The sequence below is a fragment of the Lutra lutra genome, chromosome 13 (assembly GCF_902655055.1).
Source record: "Lutra lutra chromosome 13, mLutLut1.2, whole genome shotgun sequence".
In the NCBI taxonomy this organism is placed as follows: domain Eukaryota; kingdom Metazoa; phylum Chordata; class Mammalia; order Carnivora; family Mustelidae; genus Lutra; species Lutra lutra.
In genome coordinates this window covers 3,840,479-3,863,334 of record NC_062290.1, presented here as the reverse complement: position 1 = coordinate 3,863,334, position 22,856 = coordinate 3,840,479, and the positions used below count along the sequence as shown (strand labels likewise).

General features: G+C 47.7%; 1 protein-coding gene across 9 annotated transcripts in view; it reads left to right on the top strand.

Moving 5' to 3' along the window:
• PTPDC1 (protein tyrosine phosphatase domain containing 1) overlaps positions 1 to 22,856 on the top strand; it is a 643,782-nt gene that overhangs the window by 614,868 nt on the left and 6,058 nt on the right. For 6 of the 9 annotated variants that reach the window (XR_007122383.1, XR_007122384.1, XM_047700748.1 and 3 more), the window contains exons 3-8: positions 10,910 to 11,081; positions 13,328 to 13,408; positions 13,626 to 13,744; positions 14,944 to 15,081; positions 17,621 to 18,861; positions 21,901 to 22,086. Coding sequence is in view for 7 of the 9 variants with exons in the window: in XM_047700748.1 (XP_047556704.1) it covers positions 10,910 to 11,081; positions 13,328 to 13,408; positions 13,626 to 13,744; positions 14,944 to 15,081; positions 17,621 to 18,861; positions 21,901 to 22,086 (1,937 nt within the window). In the remaining 2 variants the exon portion in view is untranslated. Of the gene's footprint in view, positions 1 to 1,979; positions 2,200 to 10,137; positions 10,457 to 10,909; positions 11,082 to 11,476; positions 11,553 to 13,327; positions 13,409 to 13,625; positions 13,745 to 14,943; positions 15,082 to 17,620; positions 18,862 to 21,900; positions 22,087 to 22,856 lie in introns of those variants that run through there. The other 3 variants (XM_047700749.1, XM_047700751.1, XM_047700750.1) reach the window with 3 other exon arrangements.

Sequence of the window (22,856 nt, the reverse complement as noted above, 5' to 3'; positions counted from 1 at the left end):
AGTCGTGCCCCGGACTCCAGTGACCACCAGCGAGCCTGACACACTTCCAGATGCCCAGGGAGGGCTGGACCGCCTGGGTGCGGTCCTCTAACTGAGCCATTCTACCTTTCCTAAAACCATCTTTGTCATTGAAATTTTTCCCATTGTATTCATGTAGCAAATTTTTAATTAGGAAAAATCTGAAAAAATAAGAAACTTTACATCTAACTTTTTAAAGATTTTATTTGTTTATTTGACAGAAATCACAAGTAGGCAGAGAGGCAGGCGGAGGAGGGCGAGGAGCAAGCTCCCCGCCGAGCTGAGAGCCCAATGCAGGGCTGCATCCCAGGAGCCCAGGATCATGACCTGAGCCGAAGGCAGAGGCTTAACCCACTGAGCCACCCAGGCGCCCCTGCATCTAACTTTTTTAGAGTGAGTCTCCTCTATAAAGGTAGCCAGTTATACTTTATTGGGTTAACATTGGGATGGGAGGTATTTTGTTATTATTGGCTAATGAATCATGGGGAAATTAGGAGATATGTAAGTAAAGTTTTTAAATTATTTGTAAAGGAAAGTGGAAAACTCAGCAAGAACTATCTTTGGAATGAGACAAACCTAGATTTAAATCTTGGTTCTACTTTTCGAAAAAAAAAATTGGGGGGAGGCAGAATTTCAAACATTCATAAAAGTATATAGAATACTGTATGTGGAGGTCCTGATCTTTTTGGAGGTACCACCCCCACACGTGGGTGCCATCCCCCATGGAGGTGCCACCCTGCCACAGAGGTCCCCTTCCCTACCAAGTGCCGTCTCCCAGCTTTAACATTTCCTCTCACTCACTTCCTCCCCTCCTTTCCCTACTTCCTATTACTTCATTTCATTCCTTAACCATATCACCATTACCATAATTTTAAAAATTTAACAATTGCTCAGCATTATCAGTATCTAAACATTACGCAAATTTCTGTCTTGTAGATGTGTGTATTTTTGTTCACATCAGGCCCCAATAGAAGTCAGTATTTTAGAATTGGTTGGTGTGTATCTTACATCTCTCTTGCAAGAGGGTTTCTCACTCTTTCCTTCAATTTATTTGTTGAAGAAACCAGGGGTTTTTTGCCCTATGGAGTTTGCCGCAAACTGTATTTTGTTGATTGTATTCACACGTTGTTTCCTATAAACTGAACTGGCAGAGGGACATGGAGTCTAATCAAGTTTTCTTTACTTGCAACCATATTTGATGAAAGGTCTATATTCTTCCATCAGAATGCCCATGATGTCCGGTTGTCTCTCTTGTGACGTTAGTTCTTTTGAAATAATTTCAAACTCACAGAAAAGCATAAAAAAATTTCCCATATGCTGTTCACCCAGAGACCCTCATTCAAGTTTTATAAACTGTCCCAATAATATCCTTTAATAGCAAGAGGACACTGGTCATGTTTTTTCAGTTCCTTTTAGTGATCAGACGCTGCTGGTTCTCTCTTGACCTTCAGGAAAATTCCAGGCCAGTTCTGTTGCAGCATGTTGCTCACTTGGCATTTGTCTGCTGTTACATTGTAGTAAGATTAAGATCATGCATTTTTGGCAGAAACATCCCAGAAGTGATCTCACTGCATCCCATCGTGAGACCCAGACGGTCCCTGGAGGCGTTAAGTTTGATCACTCGGGACAGTGGTGTCTGCTGAGATTTTTGCATTATGAGTAGTGCTTTCTCGCTCACAGCTCCTGTTTTGTGGCAATGTCTTGGAGAGTGTCACCACCCCGCTTTGTCCAGCTCTTGCTTGGCACTTTGAGGCTCCTCCTGAATTAACCATCCTGGTGGTAGATAATGAAGTGGGGGGTTCCTGATCCTGGCATTGCTTCTGTGTGTCTCAGCTGGCGCATTCCTATAGGGAGGAAATTTCTCCTCCCCTTTCTGGGTCCAGTTGTTTCTCCATTGCAGTGTGGATTCGTGTTCTGGTCAGGGAAATGGATCAGTTACTGTCATTTGTTTTCATGTTCAGCTGTCCCACACTTGGCCCTGAAGAGCCCCTCCCGGCAGAGCCATCTCCGCATGCCTGCTTCCCGGTCCAGCTCCCTGTCCTTTCCCTGTCCTACCCCTGAAGTCACCTCCATCTGCAAGGAGCTCTGGTCCTTTCAGTGGGGAAACCAAAATTTGCTCGCTGCTGCAAGGACGCTGCAATTGCCCTGCTCCCCAGGGACAGAGCTAGGAAGTGTGTGTTGGTAAGCTTGCACAGATACCTGCCTGCTTTTACACGTGTATTTGTTTCCATGTGGTGGAAACTCTGAGTTCGTATTGGTACTTCCCATTCTCATCCATCACTATACCATCATCCTGGCTTTTCCCATTATTGGGTTTATAACTCCCTTCTTCAGGAATGAGAAACCTCATTGTCATTATCCCCAGTTTCCTTCTTTCCTCAGGCCTCCTTCTCTTGAGCAGTCTCCCAGCCCTGGCCTGCCATAGCTCGCCCCCGCTCCCCCGCACAGTCTGCAGCCCGCCAGGCCGAGTGCCGTACTCTGCTGCAGTTGACCCTTGGGCACATGGGGGTGGGGAGCACTGACTGCAGCGCGGATGCAAAGCCACAGATAACTTCTGGCCGCCCAAGAACTTACCTACCAACAGCTGCCTGCTGACTGGGAGCCTTACTGATAACCATTGATTAACACACATTTTATGTGTCACATGCTGTATTTTTACAATAAAGTGGAGAAAAAATATTAAGGAAATCACAGGGAAGAGAAAATACATCTATGACATTGCACTGTATTTACCCAAAGACATGCGTACAGGTGAACACGTGCAGTTCACACCCAGATCGCTCAAGGGTCACCTGGAGTTACCTTCCTTGTGTGGGGCTGCCATCTGGTACATGGCCCTCACTTAGGCCTGCCTCAGAGATGATTGATTAAAATTTTGAGATAATGGTACAGTCACATGCAATTGTCAGTCATAGTAAAGACCCTTCACTCGGTTCCCACCACTAGTAACATCTTGCAGATCTCTAGTGCCATATCACAGCCAGGATGTCGACATTATTACAGTGAAGATACAGGACAGCACTTTGGGGGGCATGTCAGTTACATGTCTGATTCTTGGTTTCAGCTCAGGTCATGGGATCGAACCCCATGTCGGGCTCTGTGCTGGGCATGGAACCTGCTTGTGATTCTTTCTCCCTCTCCCTCTGCCCCTGCTCACTCATCACTCAGGCATTCTCCCTCCTTCTCTGTCTTTAAAAAAAAAAAAAAAAAAGGATATGCAACAGCACTGTTGATACAAGGAGCCCTCCTGTTGCCCTTTTATTGCCAGACCCATTTCTGCCTGTGAGTCTGGCCCCTGACAAGTACTGTGACAACAAAAGTAAAATCAACACAAGAAAGAAAGAGATACATCAGACTTCATCAAAATTTAAAACTTTTTTGCATCAAGAGATGCCATCAGCAGAAAGGAAAGTCATTCTGCAGAATGGGAGAGACTGTTTGCATGTCACATATCCATCTAATTAGGGGCTAATTTCCAGGATACAAAGAGAATCCTAGAACTCAGTGAGCAAACACAACGTGATCCAGAAATGACCGGAGTAGATGCTTCTCTGAAAGGACACAGAGATGTCCAATATGGACCTGAGAAGCTTATTTTAACCGTTGTAGACATGCAGACCTAAACCACGATAAGATTCCACTGCCTACCCATTTGGATGGCTGTTACCAAACAGCCAGACCAGAAAGAACAATGTTGGCGAGTAGGTGGAGAAACCAGAGTCCTAGTATGTTGCTTTGGCATAAATGGTGCAGCCACTGTGGAAAACAATATGGCAGTTTCTCAAAAAATTTAAAAAAGAATTACTCCGGGGATGCCTGGGTGGCTCAGTTGGTTAAGTGTCTGCCTTTAGTTTCAGTCATCCCAGGGTCCTGGGATCAAGCCCTGTGTTGGGCTCCTTGCTCCGCAGGAAACCTGTTTCTCCCTCTGCCTGCCTCTTCCCCTGCTTCTGCTCTCTCTCCCCACCCTTGCTGACAAATAAATAAAATCTTAAAAAAAAAAAAGAAAGAAAACAAAAAATAATTACTCCATGACCCAGCGGTTCTACTTCTGGGTATATACTGTAGGACAGAAAGTGGGGACTCAAGCCAGTGTCTGTGTACCCACATTCATAGCAGCATTTGCAATAGCCGAAAGTGGGAACCAGCCCACAGAGCGGGGCACATAGGTGCAGTGGATAGGATTCAGCTCGAGGAAGCCGGACGCCTGCTACAGCGTGGAGGGACCTTGAGGACACTATGCCGAGTGAGATCAGCCAGACACAAAAGGATAAATACTACATGAGCCCACTTCTGTGAGGGACCCAAACGGTCAGATTCATAGGGACAGAAAGTGAAGGGGTGGGTGCCAGGTACTGGGTCGGGGAAGAGATGGAGAGTTAGTATTTAATGGGGCCAGAGTTTGGGTTTAGGAAGATGAAAAAGTTCTGGAGATGGACGGTGGGGATGTACTCTTAATGCCAGTGAAAGTACTGTACACTTAAACATGGCTGAAATGGCCTATTTTAAGTCATATATATTTTACCACAATTAACAAAAGGAAAAAGGAAGGCGCTTTCTCATCTTTTTCTTTTCCCTTTCTTTCCTGAACAAGTCAGTCCCAGGCCACGGGCAGGGCCGCAGGAAGTAGGCGCGCACACTAGTGGGGGAGCGAGGCTACAGTGCTGGAGGCCGGCAGGGTGAGCGGTGCAGCCGTCATGAGGCCGCACGGGATGGCGGGTGTGCAAGGCTGGCCCATCTCGGGTGATAGAGCCCTCAGGATATCGGAACACAGGCAGGGCATCCACACAGGTCATGGCAACAGCAGCCTGTTTGGGGTGTTAGAGCCCACATTGGGAGGGAATCCATATCGAGGAGGGGGCAACAGCAGTGGGGGGACATCGGTCTCATAGAGGGGCCCAATTAAAGGTGATAGTAGCAGAGCTCTCACTGTTACAAAAAGGTGAGGGGCCCGTGTATGTTGGATTGGAATTGGTAGTGTAGGGTGAACTCTTGGTTTTCTGTTTGTACATATATGCGTGCGTGTAGAAATAAACGTGGCCGTGAACGTGTGGAATGTGCATGTGCGTGTCTGTGGCGCACACGTTCTTTAGCTGTGTCTGCTGAGAGGGGCTCCTGGCAGGAACGTGCTCAGAGCCACGAGGACACCTGGTTCCCAGACTTCCTTCCCGGGGGCCATTCTTCAGCCACGAACACCTGGGCTTCTTGGGTCTCATCGTGGGGAAACAGATACATTCTGCAAAATAATGGGCCTGCGCCCTTCAGGAGTCCAGGGAAGACCGAGGAGCTTGCTCTGGAGTGAATGAGCGAGACACGGGGCACCTGGTACAACATGCGGCTCTGACGTGGTGTGGCATGATTCGCCATGAGGAGCTCCGAGACCATCAGGGAAGCTCGAGCGAGGGCTGAGGGACAGAAGAGACTGGTCACGTATCAGCTGTCATCTTCTGATTTGGGGGAATCTAGAGGATGTCTTTATGGGAAATAAAAGTTAAAGTATTTGAAGTTAACAGGGCAGCGTGTCTGCAGCTTATTCTTAGATGGTTCAAGAAAAAATGTCTTTTTCTGTAAGTTTGAGATAGCTTCAAAATAAAGGGTAAAGTCTTTTCCAAAAATTTTTAAAATTAAACCAAATTGTCCAACCACGTTGCATGCTGCTAAGTGGTCCACCAAGACAGAAACTCTCCAGAGGCCATCAGAGATCTTGGAGGCAAGGACACGGGTTGGGCCGAGACGGTTGAGGTGCCAGTGGCCACTGCCATCAGCTGTTCAGAGGTGTTGCTGTGAAGGGGGACCAAGGGGCCTCCCAAGCAGGGGCTGCGATGAAGGGGGTGGGGACAATGGTGTATGCAGGAATGCTTGGACAGTTAAGAAGCTATAGCCCAAGGAGGGCGAGTTGTGGAGAAGTTCTGTCTTCGGATATTTGAAGATCTTGCAAAGTCGAAGAGATGCTTTGGTTTAATTTTCGGAGGAAAGAAGAAGAGCCAGTGTCTACGGAGCAGGGGGCTCTGACTAACGCGTTGAGCCATCCAGCGACTGAGTGGTTGGTGGCCTTGCACGAAATGAACTCCTGTCACAATCAGTGGCAAGCAGAAGCTGCTCCTTGAAGTGACTCCTCTGGTGACTTAGGGCTGAGGCCAGGTGGACCTCCAGCTCCCACTGCACACTCTGGCCCATGGTCACTGTCACCTGAGTTTGTTAAAATAGGATGTTCTCAGCCCTTTTCAAAATCTTGAGTCTAAACGGAAATGACCGCTGCTTGGGGTTCTACATCTGCTCTAAACACCGCTTGTGGGGCTTAAGGAGGAAAAGACCGAGCTGTTGGGGTCCTCTCAGCGGGTTTCTTTGTTGCTTGCTGTGCTTACCACAGGGGTGGACAGTCTCACGCTTGCAGCGACCAGGGAATCCCTTGGATCCTTAAACATGATTTTGAATTGGGGAAGGTCTGATTGCCACCTGCAATCAGGCCAGTGGCCATGAAGGTGTTAGGGCATGGAAACTGGAGCACGGCGCCCTCCTCCTTTGTGCTTCCAGGGGCCCTTTGTGTGTTGTCGGTGACGGCAGCTTGGGGCGTATAGGATTGGTCACAAGGATTATCCTTTGTATTCCTGCTTTTTCTTGGAGCCTGTTTTATTTTTAGAGACAGTATATTTGGAAGTGAGAAGGGTAAGAACAGTAGCAAGGTAGCGCACCCATGAGTCTGCATTCGTGGGATGGAGAAAACGGACATATGTCTTATGTATTTCGAAGAATGTGTTGTCAGAGTGAGAAACAGATGAGTTGTTAGCAGGTAAGTGGGAAAATAGCAGTAGTGTGGGTTTGTGCGGACCACAAATAAATTTATAACTGTGGAAGGACAAGGAATTTAGGATACTGACGTTCCTTCTGTGAAAAGAATACTCTACCTTTTAAGTGTCTGCAAAAGCATGACCCTTCACAAAATTACTCTAACTCTGGAACACTCCATTTTATAGATCACAATATCACATGAGATGGGAATTAAAATAGTGTTGTGGCTCCTGTTTATCTGAAGAGAAGGCCTCTATTTTTTTTTATCCTGCTGGTAATTTATGTATTAAAATGTTACTTGTAAGAGTCCGAACAACTCATCCTTAGCAATCTGTAACTCATCCCAACTTAAATTTTATAGTGGATTTTTAGGTTGTTCTACAAATATGCTTTCTTAACGAATACAGAAAGACCAGTTTGGCACAAATATAATATCTTCTTTTCTGAGAATTTGAAAATAATCTCTTTCAACTTATTTCATGATTGTTTTCTGGCAACATTCTGTGAACAAAAACATGGTTTTCGAAGGCCACAAACTAAGGAGATGTGAGATTTTGGAGGTCAGGGAGGTTGAAACAAAGCTTCTTGCCGATGTCTTTTCTCAATCCTTATTTTAATGCTGTATTTCTCTATGAACTCAGGAAAAAAACCCGTGTTGAGTTTTTTTAAAATATTACCTCTTTTAGCGTCTTCGTACATAGTTGTTGAAACCTGTAAAGACTCACCGATATGAAAATATGAGCTTTGAAAATTCTGCTTGCAGCCACCTTAGCCCTAGGAATTTGCTGAAGAAGAAATGTGGATATAAAAAGGTTTGGGTTCGGAGATGTTTAATGTCTTTTTTTTTAAAAGATTTTTATTTATTTATTTATTTGACAGACAGAGATTACAAGTAGGCAGAGAAGCAGGCAGAGAGAGAGAGAGGAGGAAGCAGGCTCCCTGCTGAGCAGAGAGCCCAATGTGGGGCTCGATCCCAGGATCCTGGGATCATGACCTGAGCTGAAGGCAGAAGCTTTAACCCACTGAGCCACCCAGGCGCCCCTAATGTCTTATTTTTAAATAAGATCATGGATTATGGCCTAAATGTCCAACAGCAAGGGAATGAGGACCTAAGTTTAGGTGCACCTGCTTATGCGTGAGGATCCTTGTGCATCCATTAGAGGAGAATTATGAGACACGGAGCAAACGGGAAGGTGTGGCCTTCTGCTTAGAAAAGCAGGAAGACATGTGCGCAGAAAGTCCACGTGTCTGCAGACAGAGGCAGGAAGAGAGGCCAGTGCCATCTTAGGGGTGGGACTGAAGGCACACTTCCCTGTTGGAAAGCCACTTAGCATCAATGAAACTGGCTTTCAGAGGCGGATTTGGCCACGATTTGGGCATTTTGCCAGTGAGTAGTCTGGAGCCTAAGACTGGGTGACAGTCCTACCATGGCTGGGGGAAGGAGGTGTCCATCCCGCCTGTCGTGCCCACACCCGCAGGTGGACAGGGCTCCTCTTGAGCAGCAGGTGTGCCCCACACTCTCAAGTTGGGGGTGAGCACTCGAGGGAGGGTACAGCTGCCTTTCAGACTCCTGTCTGCCTTTGGCGCCACTTCCCTGAAGACCTGCACTCGGGGTCCCTGAGCGTCCAGTGGTTCTAGGTGTATAGGAGGTCAGCCCCATGTTTAAGATTCTACAGCAGAAATTGTTCTCGAGATGATACACAACCAGCCCTTCCTCAGCATCAGCCAGACAAGGCTGACTGTCATCAAATTCATTTTCATTCTTGGAGCCTTTGAGAGCAATGCCACTTGGGCCCTGGGCCGTGGACGTCCTTAGAGCTGCAGACGTGGGGCATCTCCCACTCACTGGTGGAGACTTTCCGGCCGCTGCCTCACGTGCTTCTCAGCTCCACTGGAGCTCGCCTGCTGGGTTTCTCCACGGGCTGCATGAACCAGCTTCAGACAGCTTGTTAGCGCCCTGGCTGCCATCTGTCCACTCCTGCACTGTCTCACACCTCGATTAAATCCATTCACACCGGCACTGTCCCAGCAGGCCCCTGGTCCCTGGCTCCCAGCCCGTGAGCCCCCGCTCAGAGACTTGTTTGGAACTCCTGCCCCACATAGCAGATGCGGACCCCCGAGTTGGAGTACTCAGGGCTGTCGGCCTCCAGGCACCTGCTTGCCCTTGGTGTGGAATCTTCTACTCTCTCTCCTGTGAAGCTCTGTGGAAGCTTTCCTTTTTGGATTGTAACATCAAAAAAATTATTTTCCATCACAGTATGTGAACAAGGACATGCCCCAAGGCTCAGGTAGGAATTTAGGTACCAAATGAGCTTCTCTGTCTCTGTCTTATCGGACAGAGCCTGTTCAGTTGGGGTTGCATTTTAAAGGGCAAGTGCTTACAGAATTACTGATGATTAAAATAAAACTGAACAGACAAAAACGAGCCGCACCTGTGGCAGGAGGTAGTTTCTGTCTGCACATGGCTGAAACACCACTTGGAGAGACTGAGAGAGACACGGAGACACAGAGACGGGGTGGGGCGAGCCTGACATTCACAAGCGAGGAGGCGGACGTCAGTGTTCGATTTTCTGTGTTCTTTGTGTCCTTTATCCTCGAGTTGCAGCCACCTCCTCATCCAGCTCCTGAGAAGAATGTGACCCTTAGTGCATTTTTTCCACAGGCCTCCACTAAGACATTCCTGAAGCTTCGTTTCCCCCACAGGCAGTGACAAAAGGCACAGAATTGCATCTTTGAATGAGACGCACGGCCACTTAACTGCATGGTAAAGCCATAGCCGGAATCTGTGTTTTCACACTCTGAAAGCAAAAGTATGGAAGCACATGTCTTCTGATTGGATCAGCCCTACAGATGTCTTTATGTGTTCTGTCCAAGTATTTTTTTAGAATAGTTCTGTCGGGAAAATCATAGGGGACTTTCCGGTTTTGAAGAACTGAGTGGTGTTTTAATACTGTTATGAGGTGTGCTACACATTCTGCGTCATTACAGTTAACTTCCTGTCCACCCTGGTCCAGGGAGGAGTAGAAAGAGAAGTTTTTTCGGACTGTTCAGAGAATAGATATGAAAGGAATAACAATTTAAACCTTTCAGCATGTGTACAAAAGGCAGTGTCTGTGTCATAAACACGTTTTTCTAAATTCATTGCAGTGCGCTACCTGTAATTCTTCGAGCTGGCAGGTCTTCAGCTGTGTATGAGAAACAAAACAGAGCAGTTGCGATTTAGTATAATCTATTTAAAATACATGTTCTTCCCTCTCTTTGAACAATCTGTCCAAAGTGCAATCCATTCATGTGGGATTTTGCCTGTACAGCCCTGAGTGGGAATCAGTAGTTTCTTTGTTCGTCACCATGGAAACAAGTCAGCCTATCCCCGATGGCTGTCAGATCTCGCAGCCTGCCGCTGCCATCCGCTCGGCCGCAGCTCTTCCCGCTGGGAGCCCAGCCATGCAGGACCTGCCCCGGCGGTGCTCGGCCCTGCCGTTCCTCAGCGCCTTCTTCCAGGGCCGCCGGCACTCATCCTCGGACCCTATCCTGCAGCAGGGCCGGCGCGGCTCGGCCGCCCAGACGCTCTCCTCGTCCTCTCTCCAGGTGATGGTGGCAGTGGCCTCTGTCAGCTGTGCCGAAAGAAACCCAACTTGCCTCCAGAGAAAAAGTAAAAGCTTTTTCCCTCCTTAAAGATTGCCACAGCTTTGAGTTTAAATTCAGGCTGTTGACAGTTAATTCTACGTCGTACTTTTTACTGTCTGTTATACTAAGAGCTTCAGTGGGCATGTAATAGGAGATAAAGTGATTGAATGTTTTGTGCTTTTGCATTGAAAATGTAATTTTTGAAAAAACTCATTTCGTTATAAAAGATGTGCTTTTATAGTTTCTTCTTCTACATCACCTGTATGACATGTAGAGATTACTGTGCACGAAAGCCTTTTCTGTATTAAGAGATCGTGCACTCAGATGAGAAGGAAACAGTTTTATTTCTGACAAAAATGAAGGGAATGTAGCACCAGCTCATCATCTATGGTCCTGAGAGAACATGGAAGCTGTTTCTCATGTTATTATTCCACATGGAGAGTGGAATTTTGAATCCTCCCGTCCTCGTGTGTTCTAGGAAATTCAGGACGTCCAACACCGAAGTATACAAAAGTCGGAGAGCGTTTACGGCATGTGATTCCTGGACACATGGCCTGCTCCATGGCGTGTGGTGGCAGAGCGTGCAAGTATGAAAACCCGGCCCGCTGGAGTGAGCAGGAGCAGGCCATTAAGGGGCTTTACTCGTCATGGTAAGTGCCATTAAGGGGATCTACTCATCGTGGTCAGTGAGTCTGCGGCAGGGAGTGGCTGTGGAGGAGGGAGCGTGGGGGGGCTGCAGTCCCAGGACCCCACACCCCGCACCCCGGCCTTGTGGCTTGATGAGCTCATGCAGGTACTCAGACCCTCATCTGTAAAGTGGAAATAACAAAACCAACCCTCAGGGTTTTTTTAATTAAGTGAAATGATTACGTAGAGTACCTTAAAGAAATGGTAGTGAGATAGCTCTTAAATATCAGAAGTCACCAGAAATAATGTGTTCAGCTCTAAATCTGAGAAGGCAGAAGGTACAAACGTGGTTTGTCAGCTTCACACAGGTACACGTCAGCCTCATTTTTTTTGTTCCCATCTTGTGTATGAAAGGGCACGCTTCCCCACAGAGACACCGCCCGCGTGCCTCAGTAGAGAGCCGTGCGCGTTGTTGGCTCAGCAGACAGCATAAGGTGCGTGCGTGGTTGATGGGACACAGATGTGACTCCTGTGGTAAATACTTCTGCTTCTTGTTATTCATAGTAAACTGCCAAGTAGACCTCTTTTGATGCAGTGATATCTCTGATGAATTCTGATAATCAAGCCAAATCACCTTTGTTTGTTTTGTTTTTTCAAATTTTTTTATTTTTTCAAGATGGCACAAGTGGTGGGGGCAGGGGAAGGAGCAGAGAGAGGAGGAGAAGCACACTCCCTGCTGAGCAAGAAGCCCGATGTGGGGCTCAATGCGGGGCTCGATCCCAGGACCCTGAGATCGGGACCTGAGCTGAAGGCAGACACTTAACCGACTGAACCACCTGGGCATCCTGCCAAATCACCTTTGAAACCCACGAAGAGGAATTCATGGTTTGAAGAACTCTAGTAGTGAATCATTTTCTGTGGCAAGAATCTATTTCCAAGCTAGACTTTTGTCAACCGGCCTACCTAACTTGCCACTGTGTGTGGTGTTAGAGTTGGGTCTGTTGTCACAGCCATTCCCCACAGATCGCATTCTAGTCTAAAGAGTGTTGTGCGAAATCAAGCACTAGGCCTGAGGTGTGGTCAGACTGTAAATTCCCTATAATACAGCTTGAGATCACAATAATTTTTTTGGTTTAGGGGCACCTGGGTGGCTCAGTGGGTTAAAGCCTCTGCCTTCGGCTCAGGTCATCATCCCAGGGTCCTGGGATCGAGCCCCACATCGGGCTCTCTGCTCGGCGGGGAGCCTGCTTCCTCCTCTCTCTCTGCCTGCCTCTCTGCCTACTTGTGATCTCTGTCTGTCAAATAAATAAATAAATCTTTAAAAAAAAAATCTTTGGTTTATTGTTGACCAAACATCTGAATCTTTTTCATCTGTCATGGTTTCAAGGTACTTCTCTCCTCATCCTATGCTAAGTACTACTGAATTTGGGGGAGTCCCCATCAAATTTCAGGGCTTGCCCCAGCGGGGGGGCGTGATATCTTTTGGATTGTGCTCTGCTCAGCTGATGTCTCTGTTACTTGTCAGGCTCATGTGACCCATAGCTCCCGACAGACTGCCTGACATGTCTTTCACCAGACCCCTGAGGAGGGGCAGCTGTCTGCTGGGGGGCCTCTGTCCATTTGTCCTCAGGCCAGGCACTGTGCTAGACACTGTCAAATTATTATGTCATCTTCATAAAGCTCCTGGAAAGCAGACGTGGTTTATGTCATCTGTTGATGAAGGAATTGAGGTCCAGAGAGACTAAGTAACCTACTATCCAGCTAGAAGTAGAAAAGCCAATATTTGAAACCAGTCCCAACTGATTCCAAAGCCCATATGTTTTGCCAAATTAGAATAACTCAGCATTTATTCATCACCACATGCCAGGATTTGTGCTAAAGACTTACACCCACATTGTGTTGAATTCTCATGCCAGCCCTGTGAGGAAGGCGTCAACCCCTACTTGACATAATAGGTAACTGAGGGGCAGAATTACCTTTGGTGCCCAACGAGGTTTCTCCACCACACCCACTAGAATCTCATGAGAGTCCTTGAAATCACACTGCCAGAGTCCATGAATACTTTACATCCTGGAATGTTTCCCAGGGATTCAGGGGTTCTTAGAGCCCTCATGATACAAAATTGAAGCCAGAATCTGTATAAGAAAATTGTATCTAGAATTGTTAAAAAATCAAAGAAAAAGTAGGGACTTGATATCTCATTCTCTTAGTTCTTAGAGCTGGAACATTCCAAGTTTTGTGCATCTTACCAGCCCCTCCCCGCTCCTAGGGTCACTGAGAATATCCTGGCTATGGCTCGCCCGTCCACGGAACTCCTCGAGAAGTACGGCCTCATCGAGCAGTTCCAAAGGTAAATGCCATGTCGTTGACACACTCGCTAAGCCAGTTCTTGTTTTCTCGTCCATTGCTTTTGACTCCAAATAGTCGAACAATAGGCAGTGGAGAGCTTATTTCAGTTAGGAAATTGAGGTTTTAAGATGATTAATAATGTTTACTAATGCCAAAATGCTTGATTTTTTTAAACACTTGCTCTCAATATGATAACTTTTTTTCTTTTCTTCTATAAGTCATGGCATAAAAACAGTCATCAACCTGCAGCGCCCTGGCGAGCATGCCAGCTGTGGGAACCCTCTGGAACAAGAGAGTGGCTTCACATACCTTCCTGAAGCTTTCATGGAGGCTGGCAGTAAGTCCCTCCACCTCCCCTCCATGAGGTACCAAGAAGGGCACCCAGACTTGTCTGCTCAGCTCTTTCATCACAGGGTGATAGGACACAGTGGGGGTAGCGGGCTCCCTACAGGGAAGATGAGCTGACTGATTCTAGATAATGCCACCGTTCTTCTTGTTCTTCTCGGGTGGTGCTGCTGAAAGTACAGGATTTCTTTTGTCCTGGGAGAGGGATCTCGGGAGGAGCCCCGTAGAAACAATGCCCGCATTAGTTACCATAACAGGACACTGGCCCTGCTGCTGGGCACCCCCACCTCCAGTAGTCCCTGTTTTTGCTTCACACATGGGTCTCGCAGGCTTAGTGAGTTCCCACTCGTCCGGGTCACACAGCGTACACACGGCAGCAGGAGTGGAACACAGGACTCACTCATGCTTTTACTGCTGCCCAGCTCTGATTCTGGGCAGGACACAGGGATTCTTCATGCAACAGTCCCAAAAGTCCCAGTCTTGGGAGCCTAGGGACCGAGTCCACCGAACGCGTGCCATTCAGAACCAGGCTGGAAAGGACCACCCCTGGCCACTTTTGCGACTTGTTTTTAAGAACTGTGTGTCTAGCTCTTTTTGTCTCCGCTAGGTGGGAAATCTGAATGTACCCACCTTGTGCCATTTATCAGTCCTTTAAATGCATTTCCATGCTTAAACCAGGTGCCATGCTTTCCCTCTGTAGCTGAGTAATTTGGGCCAAGGTCGTGGAATTTATTAATTTGCAATCCTGTTTCACCTTAATTCTTTCTGGCTGAGTTTTAGCAGGAAATATCTTAAGTAATATAGAGTGTGCTTTGTAAGAAATGTTAACAATAAACTTACTGGAAATATAAAAACCCCATTATTTTTTTTTTGAGCTTTAATTTTTATTTTTTCAGCATAACAGTATTCATTATTTTTGCACCACACCCAGTGCTCCATGCAATCTGTGCCCTCCACAATACCCACCACCTGGTGCCCCCAACCTCCCACCCCCCACCCCTTCAAAATTCCCAGATCGTTTTTCAGAGTCCATAGTCTCTCATGTAAAAACCCCATTATTTTAGGCCTCTGCATCTAGTCTTACAGCTTTACACTTTTCATGAATTCACTCACCTTCTTCAGATGGCTATGCAAGTACTTTTCCTGTATGTTAATTGTTTTTTCCTGTTTTCTTTTTTTTTCATTGTCCAGTTTATTTCTACAATTTTGGATGGAAGGATTATGGTGTAGCATCACTCACCACCATCTTGGATATGGTGAAGGTGATGACATTTGCCTTACAAGAAGGAAAAGTAGCGGTCCATTGTCATGCAGGGCTTGGTCGAACAGGTAAATAAATTCTAGGAAGTGGATGTATTGTCTTGTAGCATATGCAAACATGTAAAGAATAGTATTTCAGGAGCGCCTGGGTGGCTCAGTGGGTTAAAGCCTCTGCCTTCAGCTCAGGTCATGATCCCAGAGTCCTGGGATCGAGCCCCACATCGGGCTCTCTGCTTAGCAGGGAGCCTGCTTCCCTCTCTCTCTCTCTCTGCCTGCTTCTCTGCCTACTTGTGATCTCTGTCTGTTAAATAAATAAAAAAAATCTTAAAAAAAAAAAAGAATAGTATTTCATAATTTTAGAGGATAATATTTTTCAGAATCCTATCAAAGTTTTGGAGTCAAATGGTAGAAGATACTGAAAAAAATTGGAAATATCTTAAATAAGTAGTTTCAGTGATCCTTTATTTGTGAGAGTGTTTTTGAGAGACTTAAGCCAGAAAACTCGTCATATTTACTGAACAGATGGGTTTCCACAGCCTCACCAAGTGACCACCCTGGTTTTTCTTCTTCGAAGGAAACAACCCTAACACTTTATTTATACTAGGTAATGTCTTTTAAAAATGTAGTTTTCCTTAACCGAAATAATGAAAATAGAAAGCATTGTTTTAGTTGTTGTGTTATAAGCACTTTACACTCGCTGTTTTTTTAAGTCTTTAACAACAATGTGAGTTTTGAAGGAGGTTAAGTAATTTGCTACATTGAGTAAGTGACAGAGCCAAGATTTAAATTCACGGCTGGAAGGATTGTGGAGGGAATCTCACTGTGCCTAAAATTCTGTATAAAAATCAATGATTTTACTTACAAATGCAGCACATCTCAGTGCAGTGCTAATACAGGGGCAAAAATAAATACCATAAGGTTAGAATATAAATTGTCATCGGGTCCAGCCAGACTCCTGAGCTCAACACTGCCCACAGTGTACCTGTGTACCTGTTTCCAGGCCTCCCACCTGCTTGGGAGTATGTTTGGGGTGGGGGCTCAGTTCTGCCCGAGAACAATAGCTCTTAGGGTCCAGCGAAAACCTCACTATTCCTGGCAATTCCACATGACAGCATCGCAGATACTTCTTACACCAAAGTGCCAAGTCCTGGTGCGAAAGATTTGTGGGATGATGCCCCTACTGGGAACCACGCAGTTTGCAGAGGTCCTGATTTTTATGTGTAACGTGATGAACAAACTGGTGAATCACACAGATGTCTGCTGATTTGCCTTTCACCTTGATATTAGTTAACTGTCAAAGTTGGATTGATTGATTAATCATCACCATTGTTATTCATTTTAATTTAATATTAATTAACAAGAATAATAATGTTTATAACATTAAGGTTGTCTCCTTTAGTAATAAGTATTTATAGAATAAAGTTATATCTTGGTCTGGAGAAAAGCACTGTTAGTATAGACAAAAGTCCAGAAATTAACTGTCAATATGAATAATCCCCAAAGAAAAAAATGCCTGAAAAGGAAGAATGCCAGGCTGGGAATGTGGCAACAATTCTGCAAAGATGGCAGAAGTGGAAAGTAGGTGTACAGTCAGGGCGGGTAATGGAGTGAACTGTGCTCCGGCTCCTTATCCTCTTTAGACCAGCTTTAACAGGGATGAAAGCAAATCCTGCTCTATTTCCTGCTCTGAATTGCTTTTAAAATACTCCTTCCAGTCAATCCATACACTCCGTTTGGACTTCCCCTAACCCCCTTTCACTCCCTCAGGCCCTCACCACACTTTCTGTCTCATCCCCTCACCACACTCCTTCCTTCAACACCTCACCACATTCTCTCCTTCATCCCCTCACTACACTCTCTCCCTCAACTTCACCACGCTCTCCCTCATCCCCTCACCTCCGCTCACCCCTCATCCCCCTCATCACACACTCTCCCTCATCTGCCTCACCCACATACTCTCCCTCATCCCCCTTACCACACTCTCTCCCTCACCACTCTCTCTCTCTCCCTCATCCCCTCACCTCCTCTTACTCCCTCATCCCCTCACAACACACTCTCCCCCAGCCCCTCACCACACTCTCTCCCTCAACACTCTCCCTCATCCCCCTCACCCCTGCTCACTTCCTCATCCTCTCGCCACACTCTCCCTCATCCCCCTCACCCACACTCATTCCTCATCCCCTTACCACACTCTCTCCCTTATCCCCCTCACCATATTCTCTCCCTCATCCCCCCACACACTCTCTCAACACTTCACCACACTCTCTCCCTCATCCCCCTCAGCACACTCTCCCTCATCCCCTCACCCCTGTGCACTCCCTCATCCCCCTCACCACACTACCATTGCCTCACCCCCTTCTGACTCCTTCATCCCCTCACCCACACTTACTCCCTCTCAGGGTACAGAGGTAACTGTGGGTTCTCAGGGGGAGAAGGGACACATAGACAAGTGAATAAACACTTGTACAAGAAGTCAGTAAGTTATAATTGTCCTTAAAATGGTCCTTTATATGGTTTCCTAATGCATATTCAAAATTTAAATCTTAGAGAGTGGTAAATAAGGAAGTGATAAACTTTTTCATATCACTCTTCTCTTCTTCGCCCCTAGGCGTTTTAATAGCATGTTACTTGGTTTTTGCCACAAGAATGACTGCTGACCAAGCCATTATATTTGTTCGGGCAAAGCGACCCAATTCCATACAAACTCGAGGGCAGCTGCTCTGCGTGAGGGAGTTTACTCAGTTTCTGATTCCTCTTCGCAGTATATTCTCTTGCTGCGACCCCAAAGCGCATGCCGTGACTTTAGCACAGTATCTCATTCGCCAGCGGCATCTGCTTCACGGGTATGAGGCCCGACTCCTGAAACACGTACCCAAAATTATCCACCTCGTCTGCAAATTGCTGCTGGACTTAGCCGAGAACAGGCCAGTGGTGACGGCAGAGGTGGCAGAAGTGCCCAGCCTGTCCGCCGAGATTGAGAAGACGGTTTCTGAGATGATCACCCTGCAGCTGGATAAGGAGTTGCTGAGGCAGGGCAGCGACGCATCCGACGGCTTCCCCGCCACCGCGGTGGCCACGGATTTTGAGAATCAGGATGTGATTCTTTCCAGCGAGCAAGGGATTGACCCTCTCTGGAAGAGGCGGAATGTCGAGTGCCTTCAGCCCCTAACTCACCTGAAAAGGCGACTCAGCTACAGCGACTCGGATTTAAAGAGGGCCGAGACGCTTCTGGAGCACGGGGAGACTCCGTGGACGGGGCCTGCCCAGGCCTTGCTTGGCCGTAACCCCGGGCTGCAGAAGCCCGTAAGCCACTGTTACACCCCCCAGTCTCCACAGCTTGATCCAAGTAAGGAAACGCTTGTCCGAAATACATTCTCTTTCTGGAATCAGGCTAAATTTGGAGGCCTGGAAGGACTCAAAGATGAGGGGTCACCACTTTTCCATAGGGAGACTGTTGCAAAGGAAGTACAGCGGAGTAGAACCTTCTCTTCGGGTGTTTCAGGTTCATACAACCCTAGGGAGCCAGTTACAGCGAACCTTGCAGATACCCCGACGGAATCAGACAGTTCTCCCCAGCAAGCGCCCCGCTGTCAGTACGAAACTCCCGCCGGTTGCTGCTCCGACACGCCCCACAGGCCCCTGGACTGTGGCTTCAGCCCCAAAGCACCCTTTTCCGGCGGACGCAGCCAAGCCCAGGACAGCAGAGACGTGTCCGCAGCTGCTGCATACGGTGCTGTGCAGTCCGGACTGAGTGCCGAAGCCAGGAGAGTACTGGCAGCCAAAGCCCTGGCAAGCTTAGATGAGTTTGCAGAGAAGGAGGAGGTGAAGAGGAAGGTAGAAATGTGGCAGGTACTTGTATCTCATTTAATTATGCATTGGCGGGGGGTACTTATGTCAGAGCAAAAATGGAATACATTTTACCAAATTGAAGGGTTATGGGAATTTGAAGACCTGTTTCGGTAATACCTGACTTCGGAACCTCAGGTTTCTCAGTGTCTGTGTGAAAGAGAGCACGCAGTCCTTGGCACTTAGCTGGGTCCTCCGAGCAGGGCACTGATGCCCAGGCCTGTGGCGGCTTCTTGCTTTCCTGCTGGCTTTGTGGGACAGACAGACCACAGCAGACAGCTTTAGGAACTGACTTGAGCATCTCTAACCTGAATCTGGTGGGGAGCCATACTTGGAGAATCACTGACCAAGACACATGAGTAAAATCAGAGAAAACTCTTGTCCAAAGTCCCCAACGCGCGGAGGACGCGCGATGGCTGCTATCCGCTCGGCTCCCCTTCCTGCAGACCTCCCAGTGCTCCCGTGTGGCAACGGTCAGGTTCCACAAAGCACTGGGAGCGAGCCGCAGAGTACCTTTGTGTCGTTAGTTTTCTTAAAGAGATGTTATTTATTTATATAGAGCGAACGAGAGAGGTGTGGGGGCAGGGGCAGAGGGAGGGAAAGGGTCCCAAACTCAGCACCACGCCTGACCTGGGGCTCCGTCTCATGAGCCTGAGCTCATGACCTGAGCCCAAATGGAGTCAGAAACTGAACTGACTGAGCCACCCAGGCACCCCTGTGCCATTCGTTTTACCCAAAGTTGTGTCTTTGGGGTCCATTCCTGGGCTTTTACTTACATTAGAATGTGCAATTTTAAATTTTAACCCCTCTTTGTGGTGTATTTTCATTAGAAACGGTCTTAAATCAGTTGTGCTCTTCTCCCTGAATGAACAACTGGTGTACACAAAAGGCCTTAACCACCTAGTTACCAGAAACTAGTCAACTGCCCAAATGTGGGGCTGACCTGGGGAGGCCTGTCTCAGTGAAATCTGGACTCGTCAGTCTGTAATGTCCCACGAATTATCTGTGTGGCTGCTCCTCTGTATTCTGCATTAATTAAGCAAGGCTTGGGTCAGAACCTTCCAGATGCAGAGGTGGGAAAACTTGGCCAGAGCCTTGCACCCACTTACAGCTGTGGGACTGCAGAGCACGTGCACATTTGTCAGAACTGCAGGCGTTCACTGAGCAAATATGTACAGATACTGACTTCCCACAACATGAAGTATTTTTCCTTATTCCAAACTGAACAGGACTTTGGGTCCTTCTGGCTGCTCAGTCTGCGAGCCCTTCCCTTGCAACACCGTAGCCATGAGAGCTAGTGGTCGGACCCCTCAGAGGTCAGCCTAGTGGGTGGGACTGTTGGAGCACAAAATACAAAAGCATTTTCCAGAGGTGAACATGACCCTTTTGTTTGGATAGGCTTGCCCTTTGTTACACTTTCTGGATTTTATTATGAGTCTTTCAGCAGTAAAACAACCTAGCTGAGTTGTGGAAGGAGTCCAGAGCTATGATTTGGGCGGCACCATGCTGCCCGTGCCCCTGCTGGGACCTCTCTTGGCCGCTGCGTCACCTGCTCTCACGGTGACCCGGCGGGCAGAGGATACCCTAAGATTCTTCCTTAATCTTCACAACCCTTATGAATTAAGGATCACAGATAGGGAACCTAGGGGTCCCAGGGGTCAAGACACCTGCTCAGGATCATGTGGCCCAAATGCGGCAGGGCCAGGATGCAGCTCATGAGTTTAACGGTTTGCTCAGCCCCCTGGAGGATTTCAGAAAACAGAGTAACCAGCATTTTCCTGGGAGGGCCTTAGTTGTGCTGCTCTGCCGAGCTTCTGGTTACTGCAGAGCCGATCGGCTGTGTGTGTGACCCGTGGGGACTGGGGCCTCCACATAGCTAAACACAGTGGCTTCTTTATGAGAGAATAAAGAAGAACCAGAGGAACCCAGAGCCAGAGGACCCTGGCAGCAGGGCAGAAGCGTCACGTCAGGGATCAAGCAAAACCCAGGGAACGCCGCCAGCCCCGTGCTGCTTTGGGCTCCTGGCCAGGTACCCTCTTCCCTGGGCCTGCACGTCTGCCGTCAGGCCCCGCTGCGGGTGCTGTAGGAATTGGATAGGCCGCCTGCTACGGGCTGTCCCAGTCTGAGTCTTGTGAACCGACCCGATGCGTGAATGAATGAATGTGCAATTATGATGCTTATTCCTGTAGCACACATACACTTTATTTACTAACGCATAAAGCTGAGCCCCATCAGAAGTTAGAATTCTTCCTGTTTGTCTGCTGCTCTCTGCGAGGTAAACTGTTAGGGCCTTCTGCTTTTAACTTGTCTCGAGCATTTGGGGCGTGGGCCAGACTTGCTCGTCCACTCCGCTGTCCAGTCTCAGGATGTGGGGCTGACTCTGTGTCTGGGCCTGCACGGGACTGTGGAAAGGAACGTGAGGCAGGTGTGTCTGCCACGGTTGCAGACTGTTCAGCACTTTTCTGGGGCCCGTTTGGAAGGTTTAGTCAGCTTTTCCTCGTCCCAGGGTAATTTGCAAATGTTGCCTTACATATGCTTTCTCGTCTGCCGTCCTACTTCCTTACAGTATGTCTGTTTTGTTCCAAGGAACCTAAAAACGAAGGCTCCCTCTTCCTGAACAGTATCTGTGGTTTCAGAGCGGGTTAGGGAGCTTAGCGTTTAGGCCAACTGAGCCCCTTTCTGAGGGAGCTTTAATGCACACATGGGGCAGGGGTCAGCTTCACAGAGGGAAACTGAGGCTTGGAGAGACTCAGCATCTCAGCCCATGTGCCACCGAGGTGGGGGCACTGGAAGGGGTTCCTGTCCACCCTGAGCCTAAGACTGTCACTCGTGGACAGCCTGAGGGCCATCAAACCTCAAATGGTGCTGCCTCCCTGTTCCTCCCCATCTCCCTCCTTCTGACCCCTCCCCTCCCCTCTCTCCCTCCCCTCTCCCTTCCCTCCCGCTCTTCTTTTCCCTCCTCCCTCCTCCTTCCTCCATCCCCCCTTTTCCTCCCCTCCCCTCTCCTTCTCTCCATTTTCCTTTTTCTTCCCTTCTTTGTAGAAAGAACTAAATTCCCGAGATGGAGCTTGGGAAAGAATATGTGGCGAAAGGGACCCTTTCGTCCTGTGCAGTCTGATGTGGTCCTGGGTGGAGCAGCTGAAGGAGCCCGTGATCACCAAACAGGACATGGACACGCTGCTCGGCAGCCGCACGGACGCCGCGGACGCGCTCTCTCTGCTAGAGAAGGTAAAGAGACTGTGGGGCAGTTAAAGTTAACCAAGGCCTTAGCATAGGCTTCGTGCACTAAAGTCCATTCTAAAGAAGGGGGCTTGCGCGGAGTCCCATATCTGGGCCTGATTTAGGTTCTTCTGAGGTAAGAAGAAATGCACGCCCAGCATCACATGTTGAAGATACAAAGCCAGATGAGAACACCCGTGATCCCAGCGGCCCCACCGTGAACATCTGCAAGTCCTTTCTGTCAAACTTAGTGCATTTGTTACTATGGTCAAGGACAACACATACTTCATTTTTTTTAATGATTTTTTATTTTTATTGACATATAATGTATTATTGGTCCCAGGTGTACAGGTCTGTGAATCGCCAGGTTTACACACTTCATAGCACTCACCATAGCACATACCTTTCCCAATGTCCATAACCCAACCACCCTCTCCCTACCCTCCTCCCTCTGGCAACCCTCAGTTTGTTTTGTGAGATTAAGAGTTACTTATGGTTTGTCTCCCTCCCAATCCCATCTTGTTTCATTTATTCCTTTCCTATCTCCCAAACCCCCCATGTTGCATCTTCACTTCCTCATATCAGGGAGATCATATGATAATTATCTTTCTCTGACGTATTTCACACAGCGTAATACCCTCTAGTTCCATCCACATTCTCACAAATGGCAAGATTTCATTTCTTTTTATGGGCTGCATAGTATTCCATGGTATGTATGTATGTATATATATACATATATATACCACATTTTCTTTATCTATTCATCTGTTGATGGACAT